Source organism: Chiloscyllium plagiosum, unplaced genomic scaffold, assembly GCF_037043375.1.
Source record: "Chiloscyllium plagiosum isolate Xiang-an unplaced genomic scaffold, Cpla_swu_hap1 HiC_scaffold_7, whole genome shotgun sequence".
Lineage (NCBI taxonomy): Eukaryota > Metazoa > Chordata > Chondrichthyes > Orectolobiformes > Hemiscylliidae > Chiloscyllium > Chiloscyllium plagiosum.
In genome coordinates this window covers 54,094,487-54,108,467 of record NW_028270145.1, presented here as the reverse complement: position 1 = coordinate 54,108,467, position 13,981 = coordinate 54,094,487, and the positions used below count along the sequence as shown (strand labels likewise).

At 39.4% G+C, this 13,981-nt stretch overlaps 1 protein-coding gene across 4 annotated transcripts in view; it reads left to right on the top strand.

Moving 5' to 3' along the window:
• metap1d (methionyl aminopeptidase type 1D (mitochondrial)) overlaps positions 1 to 13,981 on the top strand; it is a 171,341-nt gene that overhangs the window by 143,680 nt on the left and 13,680 nt on the right. For all 4 annotated transcript variants that reach the window (XM_087989034.1, XM_087989032.1, XM_043693641.2 and 1 more), the window contains exon 7: positions 11,435 to 11,532. In XM_087989034.1, coding sequence (XP_087845160.1) covers positions 11,435 to 11,532 — 98 coding nt within the window. The remainder of the gene's footprint in view (positions 1 to 11,434; positions 11,533 to 13,981) is intronic.

Sequence of the window (13,981 nt, the reverse complement as noted above, 5' to 3'; positions counted from 1 at the left end):
AGAGGAAAATTATATTGAATCTATTTCACAGAAAAACCTTTCAATGTAAAGAGTCTATGCTGCCGTTGTGCTTCAGATGTGCTTCCTCTCTAATTGCCTGTTCTCAACTGTGCCATATCCCTCTATTCCCTAATATATGCTTCATGGCTTAATTTAAATGTGTCAATGTCATATGTTTGAACCACAGTGGCAATGAATTTTACTTTCCCATCACTATCTGTTTAAAGAAAATAGTCCTGAAGTCTTTATTCGATCAGTCGATATATTTATATCCATTGTATGAGACTCAGCCACAATAGTATATCATACCATTTCATAATTTAAAGATCTCTGTCAGGCCTCCATCTGTTTGTAAAAAGTCTACTGGAGAAAAAGGTCCTGACTGTTCAATTTTTTCTGATTATTTTATACTATGGTTTTTGCAAAATCAAATATTATAATTTTTTCTGCATGTTCTAATTCTTTAATATCCCTTTAGTAGTGAACACAGAACTGCACACAGTATATCAGTAGTAGTTTAACCAAAGCTATATATAAGTTTAATGTTATCCTGGATTTTTTAATTCTCTTTCTCCATCAGTGAATTCCAGCACAGTAAATGCATTAAGGACAAATTTGCAGAAAATGATTTTTTTTGTTTGTTTGTTTGTTCTTGGGATACATGCTCTGTCCTTAGCCTCATCCTCTTCAATGAACCACTGCAGTCTGTGTGGTGGAAGTACTGCTGTCTTGTCATTCTTGATCTTGCATCTAGAAGGACAAGGGTAGCAGATACATGGGTACATCACCACCTGCAGGTTTCCCTCCAGCTATTCACCATCCAGATTTGGAGAAAGTGAGGACGGCAGATTCTGGAGATCAGAGTTGAGAGTGTGGTGCTGGAAAAGTACAGCAGGTCAGGCAGCATCCGAGGAGCAGGCGAATCGACATTTCAGGCTTGAGCGCTTCATCGGGAATGAAGAGCTTATGCCTGAAACATCAATTCTCTTTCTCCTCAGATACTGTCTGACCTGCTGTGCTTTTCCAGCACCACACTCTCCAACCACCATCCAGACTTGGAAGTATATTGCCATTCTTTCAATATCACTGGGTCAGAATCCTGGTATTCCTTCCCTAACAGCATCTACCTACAGCACGTGAACTGCAGCAGTTGAAGGCAGCAACTCACCACCAACTTCTCAAGGGCCCCAAGGGTTGGGCAATAAATGCCGGCCCAGCCAGCAACGCTCCCATCTTGTTAATTAATTTTTAGAAAATACACCCACAGTGTTATCAAGGAGGTTCCATGTTTTTGACACAGCATCAGTAGAAAAAAGGCTATGTATTTCAAATCAGGCGAGTGTCTGATTTAGAGGGACCCTTGATAATGCTGGTTTTGCTGTATTTCTGCTGAACTTGTCTTTCTGCCTGGCTGAGTTCATTGATTTAGATGAGATGTCACCAGAGGCTTGGAAGTTGCTTCTGTATCTTTTAAATGGCACAGCCAAAATGTGACATGAACTTATTGCTCCCACTTCGGCCCCACACCTTCCACTCACCTAATCCTCCTGTTCTGACTTCATCCTTGAAGATATCCAAGAACAGCCACTTGGCCAGCCGCTGCAGTTCCATGAGGAAAAGAGAGAGTTGCACCAAATGTCTCAGGATGAAGCACCTTTACTTCACCTGACACTTGCAATGTCGTTCAACAACTATCACTATGTGCACCTTACAAGCTAAAATAGAATTGGGATGCACGTATGAGTGGACTACAAGCAAGCAGGTAAGGGTGAAAGGACAGTTTGGCTGACAACTCCTCAGAAGGTGAGGTTGTCAAAGGATTTGCTACAGGAGTTTCAGATGAGGAATTTAACCAGACATTGTGCAGTAGAATGTTTCTGAGCATGCACAACAAGATGCTTTTTACATTGGTAAACCTGCTAAACACCCTCCTGTCACTATCAAAGTTGACAAAAGAGTCTAGCTCCAGCAGGTTACAGGTTATCGTGCAGAACTTGAAACAGATGAGGATGAATAGTTCACTTCAGTTTATATAATCATTCTGTGGTTGCATACTGATGTTAATGAAAAGATGAATGAATAGCTTTTATTATATCATAGTGCCTACGGATCACTGTGATGACATTTCACTGGGGAAACAGTGGATTTGTGACAGTAAAGTGAAGTAGTTTAATTGAAACTAGAGCCTGAGCAAGCACTCTTGGAAAATGCATTGGGGAACAGGGAGTTCTGGATGCCTTTCCTCTCAGCCTTTTTCTCTGCAACCTTATGTGGCAGTGCTATGGAAAGTGCAGCTGATCGTCGTGAACCTGGACATCCCCTCCACTTTATTCTGAGGGATTCTTTCTGAGCAGTCGAAGCATTGCCTGGGTAATCTTCTGCACCATGTTCCTAGTGACACCATGCCTATCATTTATGCTAATTATTTACATATGGTCAATTTGTGTTGAAAGAATCTTTGGGAAGCCAAGCTCTGACTTGCAAAGGAGATTTGAAAATGCTGGAGATGGCAGTCTGCATGGGAAGATGGCAATGTGGATGCTAACCAGGATCATGAAGGAGATGTTGGCACTGTAATGTGGAGCTAATGCTCTGAGGACATTCTTTCAAATCCCTCCATAATCAGTTGATTATTCTGAATTTGAATCTGACTTTAAAAAAGCTAGTTTAAGAGGAAAGCTAATCTATTGTCAATTGTTGTTAAACAAAAAGCACATCTGGTTTACTAATTCCCTTTAAGGAGGAGAGCACACCCACATCTACATCAACAGAACTGAGGTTGAGAGGGTGGAGAGATGATAACCGACAATCTGTCCTGGACTTCCCACATAGATGCAACAGTCAAGAGATCACAACAATGCTGCTTCTTCCTCAGGCAGTTCAAGAAATTTGACATGTTCATAAGGACTTCACCAACTTTTACAGATGCACCATTGAAAGCATACTGTCCGGGTGCATAATGGCCTGGTATGGCACCTGCGGTTCTCAAGACCCTAAGAAACTCAAAAGGTCATGTGCACAGTCCACACCATCATGGAAACCTACCTTCTATCCATGGACTCCATTTACTCAGCTCGCTGCCACAGACAGGCTGCCAACATCATCAAAGACCCATCACACCCCGGTAATGATCTCCTACAATCTCTTCCATCAGGCAGAAGATACAGAAGCCTGAACCTGCAGAACAGCTTCTTCTTGGCTATTATTGGACTGATGAATGGACTCTCTAGTCTCAAATAATGCTGATCTTGTTAACATTGATCTCGCCCAGTGCATGCCCTGTGCAATGTAAACTGTATGCCTCTGTCTGAATCTTTTTGATCTGTACAGCTTTGCTTACAATGATCTGCCTGTACTGCTCGTATACAAAGCTTTTCGCTGTATTTCGGTACACATGACAGTAAATAAATTAATCAATAAGGAAGGAGCAAGTAGTGGGAGAATGAGCTCATTGGAAAAAGACTTTAATCTCATCCTCATCAAACTACTTGTTTCTCTCAACTGCACTGCATTACTGCAGTACATTAAGATAATGTCCTGTATCCAACCATCTTGGCTGTTTCATCAATAACATTCCCTCCATCATAAAGCAAGAATGCTTGTTGATGCCCTATCAACGTTCAGCACCATTCACAACCTCTCAATCACTGAAGCAGTCTGTGCCCATATCCACCTGAACAGCACCTGGGCTTGGGCTGATGAGTGGCAAGCAATACACAGTACCAGACAATAACCATCTCCAATATAAGAAAATCTAACCCGTGAACATTGACATGTAGTAGCATTACCATCACTGAATCCTCCACAGTCAATATCCTGGAGATTCCCATTGACCAAAGTCTAAACTGGACTAGTATTAAAAATACTGTGGCTACAAGTACAGCTCAGAGGTAAGGAATTCAGCGACCAAATAGCTCACCTCCTATCTTCTGAATGCCAATCCACCATCTCATAGGCACGAGTCAGGAGTGAGATATAAGAATCTTAGTCTGAGTGAATTGGCCGTGCTAAATTGCCCATTGTGTTCAGGAATGTATAGGTTAGGTGCATTAGTCAGGGGTAAATATAGAATAATCAGGTAGGAGAAAGGGTCTGGATGGATCACTCTTTGGAGGGTCGATGTGGACTTGTTGGGCAAAATCCCACACTGTAGGGATTGTATGCGTGGATGAGGGCAGTTCCTACAACAGTCAAAAATCTTGACAGCATCTCAAATAAAACAGCCCTCTTGATGGTACCACATTAATCACCTTAAACAATCATTCCCATCAACACTGATGCACAGTGGTGGCAATGTTTACCATTTATTAGATGCACTGGGGTAACTCACCAAGGGTCCTCTGACAGCACCTTCTAAGGAGGACAAGGGCAACAGATGCAAGGGAACAACAGCACCCCATTTTCCCCTCCAAACCACACCATCCTGACTTGAAACTATTACCACTTCTTTAATGTAAATGATTAAATATTCTGGGATTCCTTCCTGATAGCATTGTGTGAGTCCTTACACAGCAACAACTACAAATGTTCATGAATCTAGTTTACCACTGCCTTCTGCAGGGCGATTAGAAAAAGCAGTAAAGTCTGGCCTAGCCAGCAATGCCCACATCCCATGAGTAAATGCATTTCTTTAAATAAAGATTTTGGTTTTATAACAAGCAATGCTTCTAACCAAGCTGAAACACAGGCATCTACAAATAAAGTGAAAAATGGAATTAAAAACAGATAAAACTGGAGACCCTCAGTAGGTCTCAGTGGAGAAACAGTTAACATTTCAAGTCCAATATGACTCCTCTTTCGAATTGAAAAGAGTGAAGAAGTGATAGGTTTATGCTATTGAGAAATTGGGGAAGACTAAATAGGACCGAATTGAAGGTAAGAGTGAGTTTGGAGTCTAAGGTAGATTAGAGATCAAAGATGTCACAGAACAAAGGTTGGGGAGTTGTACTAAAAACAAAAAATACTGGAGATCATAGCGTGTCAGCAGCATCCATGGAGATAAAGCAAGCTAATGTTTCAAGTCTAGATGACTCTTAGTCAGAGCTGAAGTTAAGTGTGGAGGGGTCAGGATTTATGCAGTAGTTGGGAGGGGGGATGGTGGAGTGCTTGGAGAAAAAGGATATTGATAGTTCAGATTCAGTGATCAATACAGGTTTGGCATCTGCTGTTATGCTGGGAAATGATAATTGTCACAAAGATGAGATAAAATGTAGATCCAGAGTTGGTGTTAACAGTTGGTATAAATAGCAGAATATAGGTCAGCTGTGACTGAAAACAAAGCCACAAAAACAAGGGGAAATATATATATTAAAGGGAGGATAAACATCATGGTCTGAAGTTGTTGAACTCAGTGTTGAGTCCAGAGCACTGTCAAGTGCTGAAGCAGAAACTATGATGCTGTTCCTCCAGCTTGTGCTAAGCTTCACTGGAACACTGCAGCAGGCATAGGACAGAACATGAGCATGAGAGTAAGACAATGTGTTCAAATCACAAGTGACTAGATTGTTTGCAGACAGAGCAGACATAAGTGGTCACTTAGTCTCCATGACATTGGGAAGACCAAATGTAGACTATGTTGTGAGTAGCAAATACAGTAGACTAGTTTGTAAGCCATACAAGTAAACTGCTTCCTTAAGTTCTAGTAGAAAATGCCAAGTTACAAGAAATAGGATAAACCCAATCTGGCCAGTTACCACTCCTGCAGTTTACTCTCAGTCATCAACAAAGTGATAGAACATGCCATTGATAGAATGATTAAGGAACAATTATTCACCAATAACCTGCTCACCAAAGCTCAGTCCAGGAGATGGGAAACTTGAATTATGTAAATAGATTGATAAGTTGGGACTGTTTTCCTTGGAGGGGAGAAAGTTGAAAGGAGATTTGCTATAAGTATGCAAATTATAAAGGGTCTGAACATTTTCCCAATGGGGGAAGGATCAAGTATGGTGCAGGCAGCTTCAATTCAGGCATTCAAGAGGAAATTGGATTGTTATCTGAAAAGGAAGAATGTTCACAAGTATGTGGAGAAGGTGGGAGCTAAGTATGTTACTCATATGGTGAGCTGGTGTAGACATAACAGATAAAAAGGCCTAAACATTTACTCTAACACTTTTGTGGTTATGTCATTAAGAAAATGCTAGAATGCATTATTAAGAGATGGGAATAAAAATTTATAAAATCATACAGCATTAATCAGAATCAATATGGTTTTGTGAAAAGGAAATGGCGTATGACACATTTACTTGAATTCTTTCACAATGTAACATGTAGGATAATTAAAGAGACACCAGTAGATGTATTGCAGGTAGATTTCCAAAAGGCATTCAATGAAGTACCACATCAAAGCTCAAGATGAGCTCATGGTGTTTGGATGATTTATTAGCATTCTTGGAAGATTGGTTAATTAACAGGAAATACAGACTCAGAACCATTATCAAATTATCAAAAGTACTGCTGGGATATGAACTGTTTATGACTGTTTATTAATTGTAACCATAATGCAAAATTGGATAGGAAAGCAAGTTGTGAGGAGCATACAAAGAGTTTCTTAAGGAATCGGTTTAGTAACTGGGCAGAGAATTTACAGATACATTTATAAAATGGGAAAACGTGAGGTCGTCCACTTTGGCAGGAAGATTAGAAAAGCAAAAGGAAAAGGAGCTGCATAATGCTGCAGGACAGGGGGATTTAGATATTCTAGGGCATGAATTACAGCAAGTTAGCATGCAAGTACAGCAAACAATTATGAAAGCAAATGGGATGTTGCTCTTTCATGCAAAGTGGTGGAGTATAAAGATCAGGATCAAATCTTGCTGTAACTGTACAGTGCACACACATTTGAGTTCTTTACACAATTTTGGTCTCCCTGCTTAAGGAGTTCAGTTCAGAAATGGTTTACAAAGTTGAATCTTGGGATTAAGGAGCTTTCTTATGAGGCAAGGTTGAATAAGTTGCGTCTATACTTACTGAAGTTTAGAAAAGTGAAAGATGATCTTATTGAAACATAATATTCAAAGGGGGCATAACAGAGCGGATGCTGAGATGATGTTTCCCTTTTAGGATGTAGGTTTGCTCGCTGAGCTGTAGGTTTGATATCGAGACGTTTCACTACCTGGCTAGGTAACATCATCAGTGGCGACCTCCAAGTGAAGCGAAGTTGTTGTCTCCTGCTTTCTATTTATATCTTTCTCCTGGATTGGGTTCCTGGGGTTTGTGGTGATGTCGTTTCCTGTTCGTTTTCTGAGGTTTCCCTTATGGGGATCTAGAATAAGAGGTTGTAGAGTTGTCTCAATACAAAGTATCCCATTGAAGATGGAGATGTGTAGGATTTTCTTTTCTCTCTGAAGGTCATTAATTACGGAGTTCTCTTCAATATATTTGAGGCTAAGTTATGCAAATTTTTGATCTAAGTGTGAGCAAAAGATTATGAGAACAGGCAAGAAAGTGGAGTTGAGCCCTCAGTCAGGTCAACCATGATCTCAGTGAATGGCCTACTGTGGTGTTGTGTTTTGTCTCATGGTCAGGATATCAATATACTTTCCGAACATGTAGGAGCAGGAGTTGGCCATTCAGCCGCTAAAGCTGAATAAGATCTGGTTGCAACCACAAATCCACTTTTCCCCTCCTGATAACCCTTCACCCCTTTCTTAACAAGAATCTATCTCTCTCTGCCTAAAAATATTCAAGGACTCTGCTTCCACACCTTTTCAGAGTGTTTCAAGGACTCGCCACCCTTTGTTAGGAAAATAATTCTCCTAATCTCTGTTTCAAATGGGTGACACTGATTTTTAAATGGTGACCCCTAGTTCTAAATTCTTCCTTAAAACGTAACATCCTCTCCACATCTACTCTTCAGGACTTTATATGTTTCAATCAAGTTCCCTCTTCTTCTAAACAACAGTCAATACAAGCCTTTCCTCATAAGACAACCTGCCCTTTCCAGGTAATAGTCGAGTAAATTTCTCTGAACAGTCTCCAATTCGTTCACATCCTTTCTTAATTAAGGTGCCCAGAACTGTGCACAGTACTCCAGATGCACTGTTTACCAGTTCCCTACTTTTGAATTAGTGCCCCTCACAATAAAGTATAATGTTTTATTACTTACCTGATTACTTACTAAACCTGCACACTAGCCATTTGTGATTCATGCAGAAGGACATCCAGATTGCTCTGCATCTCAGAACTCTGTAAGCCCTCATCATTAAGATACTTTTTATTCTTCCTGCTAAAATGGACAACTTCACTTTTCCTACATTATAACCCATTTGTCGCATCTTTACCCACTCACTTACCACACTTTTGAACTTATGATGGAGGGAAGATCTTTAATGAAGGAGCTGAAGGTGGTTTGACATTGGACATAACTCTGAGGACCTTCTGCAGAGATGTCCTTGAGCTAAGCTAACTGACCTACAGTCACAACAGCCATCCTATTTGTGCCAAGCATGACTCCAACCAGCTGAGAGTTAACCTTGAGAAACAGATTTTGATGCAATATCTGATGCGTGTTTTCTCTTGTGCCATTACTGATATATATTGTGTGAAAAATTATTTTCAGTTTACTTTGTTTATTTGTTGCTGAGAATTCCTTCCCTACAGTTTAGCATGCAAATGAAAAATGAAATATCAGTTAGTAAAATTAAAAATGATTCCAAGCCTCTGAGGTAATTTTTAAAATAGCAACATATCCAGTAATTGCAAGCGTTTTATATATCTTTGCCACAAAGAAAAATGCCTATTTCCTTAAATGTTTTTGACATGTGGAAACGTCCTTTGTCAAAACAGTGAAAAGTGTATCAAAAACCTTATATTATTAATCTGAATTGACATGCAATTCTTACTATTAAAGGAAAACTCTGTACATATGCTGGCTCATATTTGCGCAGCCTTGGCTTGTGGGTACCATCATCTCTGTGTGAGAACGTTGTATATTCAAGGCTCACTGTAGAGCCTTGGGTTCATGATTTCAGTTGACTCTCCAGTGTCAACTGGAGTGATTCTATGGCTTTAATGCACTGTGAGAAGCAGGGGCAGAGACAGAAATCGTTGGCCCCGGTATTGCTCCCCGCACCTTGTATCAGGCCTACCCGCACCCCCCCCACCCGACCCGACCCGACCCGACCCGACCCAAGCACAACAGGCATTCTTGACCATCCGGGTCAGTTATAAACCAGCTCTGATCGACCATTCTGATGCAGTACTTAGTCAAAAGTGTCATTTTTCAGATGACCCAATAAAACACGGCCCTGTCTGGGTTCTCAGGTGGACCTAAAAGACTTTGGCACCATTTGAAGATTAGCTCTGATCCTGTTCCAGTATCCTGACAATCATTTATCCCTCATGCTGTAAAACAAATGATCTGATCATTTACTTAGCTGCCATTTGTGGGATCCAACTATCCAAATTGGCACCTGCATTTTCTACAATAATGACTGTATTTCAAAGTACTTGGTTCTAAAGTGTTTTGGTATGTCTTGAATCTATGGAAGTAATAATGTAAGAACAAGTTCTTTTCCTTTTTTTAATTCTTTCATCCCTTTTCGTGTTTAATGTCCCAAAACTGCAGCCTTCTGTCCCAAAGTGGCCTGAGTTAGTTGTTCTCAATGAGGTGCCATTTGGGGTTTGACAACTGATCTCTGCATTTGGATTAGATAGTAGAAATATACCTAGGTATCCCCTATCAATAGTTACTCACTTAATATCCAGTGTAAGGCTAGAATTTCCCCCTACTTTAAGGTAATAAGGATTATGATAAGATGGGCAAATAGTTGGGTGCTTGCCACTTAAATCTATCTCAGCAATCCAGCGCTGGGCAAGAATTTCCATTAGCTACTTTTTTAACCTGCCAGCAATTAAGACCCTAAGTGATTAATTGGTAGTTACTTAAGGGCCTCAACTTCCCACCAGTTTGATTATTGACCTTCCCAGCAGGAGACAAAAATGGCTGATATCCCCACCTAGAAACCAGGACGATATGACTGCCAGGTTGGGTAGTGGGTGGGGCCTCTATTTGTCTCAGTTGAGGATAAGGATAAAGGGGTAAAGGAATGGCTGCTAAAGCCAACACCTCAACCTAAATGGAATTGAATTGAATTTATTGTCACATGTACCGCGGCGCAATGAAAAGCTTTGTCTTGTAAGCAATACAGGCAAATCACATAATTAAGTAACATAGATAGTAAATAATAGGTAAACAGCGGCAAAAAGAAAAACACAGATACAGGCGAATGTTAAGAGTTTGTGAGTCCATTCAGTATTCTAACAATAGTAGGGTAGAAACTGTTGCAAAACCAGCTGGTGCATGTGTTCAGTTTTCTTAACCTTCTCCCCAATGGTAGAGATTGTAGAAAAGCCTTGCCAGGATGGGATGGATCTTTGAGAATGCTGGCAGCCTTTCTTTGATAGCGAGCCTGGTAGATGGATTCTATAGATGAGAGGATGGCCTTTGTGATTATCCAGGCCGAGTTCACCACTCTCTGTAACTGTCTCTGATCTTGAATGGTACAGTTGCCATATCTTACCTCCAGTCACTCCAACTCCCTTGCAACCCCCACCCTCAAGACCCAAAAGCAAAGTACTTACCTTTTTACCATTGTATCCCCAGAAGCCTACTGAACTCAGTAGCCGATGCTGATTGCAATTAAAATGTTTCCCTTGAAGAAGAAATGACGGAGTATTAGAATCTTGTCAAAGCATGCTGATCTTATATACCTTAGATGCCCATTTTATAGCAGTATTTTAAAACTACGGCGCAATCATTTACATGCTGTCTGGTCTATAGTTGTATTTAAAGATGTCACAGAACTCCCTGTTAAGCAAATCTGGTCAATTAACTTTCAAAGTAAAACTCAAGGTCCACCTTTCCACCACCACTAAAAAGCTGTACTGACAGAGACCTGAGAAAATATTGCTGTTTCTGGCTGGAATGCATGGAATTCAGTACCAGATTCATTGTGCCCGGAGGACCATCAATTCAGTGAAAGACACTCTTTGGTCTTCCCAAAACTGGTTGGTCTTCCAGTGCAAGGAAGTGATCTCGACTGAGAGTTGCAGACTAGCACATTCCAAAGTGCAGGAGAATATGCAGAGAGATATTCTCTTGGGGTAGCCGTTGCCAAGAAATAGTGGTGACAGACTACCATGTGAGGTCTTTCAGCCAAATTACAATGGGGTCCATTCAGTTATCAGACCCCCACCACCACCATGCCTCAAATATATGTAAGTAGTACCTTGCATGAGTAAGAAATGCCTTGGGTTTGTTGGGAAAGTCATACTCCAGTTTTGTTTGTTTCTCCATATGCAAAGACTGTACAGAACTGTTTTAATGACTATGCATGTATATATAGTTTTTATGAATAAATATATTGTAGAAATAAAAATAAGATTCATATGAAAATGTCAGAACAGATTATTTCTTTGTTATTATTTATAGTAAGATAGCAGATTCCAATGGACTGCAAGTTTGTCCTTATTTCATCGGCCATGGGATAGGCTCTTATTTTCATGGGCATCCTGAAGTTTGGCATCATGGTAAGTATTTATACTTTGATTCCCTGAGTTGAAATAATAATTTTCTTAAATGCTTGTAAGGGTCCTTTAACCGAATTGTTGTTTCTTGTTATTTCATAATATCTTAAAATATAGAATAGAGAGATTTAAATAAGAATCCAAACAGTGTTTCATATAGCTTACTTATTTCATTTGTCTGCAGGTACCTGTTACAAGCATAATGTTCTGACTTATTGTATTAGATATGAACTCGTGCATAGGCGAAGGTAAAGTCAACTGCAGGTCATCTGCCCACGATATTACTTATAGCAGCACAGTTCCAACTAGAAAGATACTTTTCTGGAACTGGCAATAAAGATATTCTTCCTCACAAGTGTGGTTAACACACAGAACTTCCTGGTTTGTTCCTAAAGGCGCAAATGCTCATAGAACTTTGAAAATAACTCTTTACGTGATAGGAGCATTGTGTGTGTTGGGGGTTGGCAGGAGCAAGAGACTGTAGTTGCTTTCTGGACACAAGCTAAGATGGACGAAATGATCTTTCTCATCTTGCATTTATTATTTCTGTATCTTCATATCCAAATATGTATTTATTGCCAATTCTCTAAACCGTTACATCTTTCTGAAGGTCTTTAACTCTTCTTTAACTCTGTCATGCCCATTATGGTTATGAAACATTTTCTCTGTATCTTGATCTTTCTGTTTGTGTCGTCTTCTGCAAGATGGATTAACCAATATCTGGTGAGTATGTAGCACATTCTATATGCGTCTCTCATGTAACCAGTGTGTCAATGTGAAGATGAGTATACCTATTTCTGTGTTCTATGATAACCTTTCTGCCTCTTTTTAAAAATTTGAACCTCTGCCCCCACCATTTTATCCTCGTATCTTAATTTGTGTAAATCTACGTTTTGAATCTGCATATTTGAATATCAGAATGTTAATGTTTCTTAAGAGACAAGTTGTTCTGGATGGAAAAGTCAACATACATGTCTATGCATACATTCCAGTCTTAATTCAAAGATTTTGAACTTCAAAAATTCAACTGAGCTAAGCTTTGCCTCTGACAAAGGTGAAAGTTGTTGGAGGTATGTGAAGATTGAATGCAAATATTTGTCATAATAATTTGTGTTTATATAGCACCTGTAACAAAGTAAATAAAATCCCACAACAAACCTTATCAACAAAATTTGAAACCCAGTCACATAATAATGCATTGGTGTTGAAAGACTTTGTCAAATAGAGAGATTTCAAGGAGAGATTTAAAAGAGAATTGAGGCAGAGAGGCTTGGCATGGAAATTCCAGAACTTAGGGTCTGGGCAATGGAAGGCATGACTGCCACTGTTGGGATGAAAACTGGAAGCAGGAATTTAAATTTCTTTTAGGAATTATTACCTTTTAATATCCTTATTATGGTTTAACCCTATTTTTAATGTATTGTAAAGCAATTGGGGAAGCATTTAGCCTGCTATTAAGTTTTATTTTCACGAATGTCAATAATTAAAACTTCTCTTAAAGATAATAAAAGAAGCCTACTTTTGCTTGATTCAAATCTGATGGTTATCAGAAACAAATATCAGCATGCTTTGCAACTTATGTGAATGTGCTAGCTGCAAAACTATCCATCTTCCATTTTACTTACTAAGTACAGATCCACTGCAAAAGTTAAATATTTTACCAATTCAACTATTTAACAATTTTGGTGAAAGCAAGTTTTCTCCACCACCAATTTTTTTTTTAGAAACAACAAATATGACACGGATTACACAAAACAACTACAGCTTTGACAGAAATACATTAAAGGACAACTTGTCTTATTGCTTTCCACCAGACTAATAGTTGACACCCTTTCCAGCTTTATGAACCAGGTAATGACATTGGTCAAATAACCTGAATCTCATTTGTGAGTGATTAAATAATGTAGAAACAAATGCATTTGCATTAAATTCAGAGAAAATGAATTGTTTAACAAAGTCTTGATTCTCTTTGAGCAAAGCTTAACTTGAACCTTGTTTCCATGATTGGTGTGGAATGAATTTGCATCCTGCTGACGCAAATTGAAATCTTCTGATACAAATTACAATATGTTTACACACAGCAAGCCAGCAACTGTAAATCACAGTAAATGTTATTGGGAAAGCCAGCACATGCATACACTAGAGGCAGGTGAAATCTGTTTACTTAAATGTCTTTGTAAAAAGCAAAATGTGCAGTTTTGGCAATTTAAGAGTTGTATTGTAAAAGGTAATTTGTTTTCAAGATATTTAATAGAAGCCCTCCCCCACAAATCCTTCTGTCACCTCCTGATGAGGACATGTTGAACAGCCTAGCCTCTGCAAAGCATTCTGCATGAAAAATGTGATTCAGCAGCACCTGGCATTTTACTCCAACTTCTAATTACTTTGCTCCAGAACAATATTACATCTACACCCTGGAGATAGGAGATCAGTTGCTGCCTTGTAGCTTACA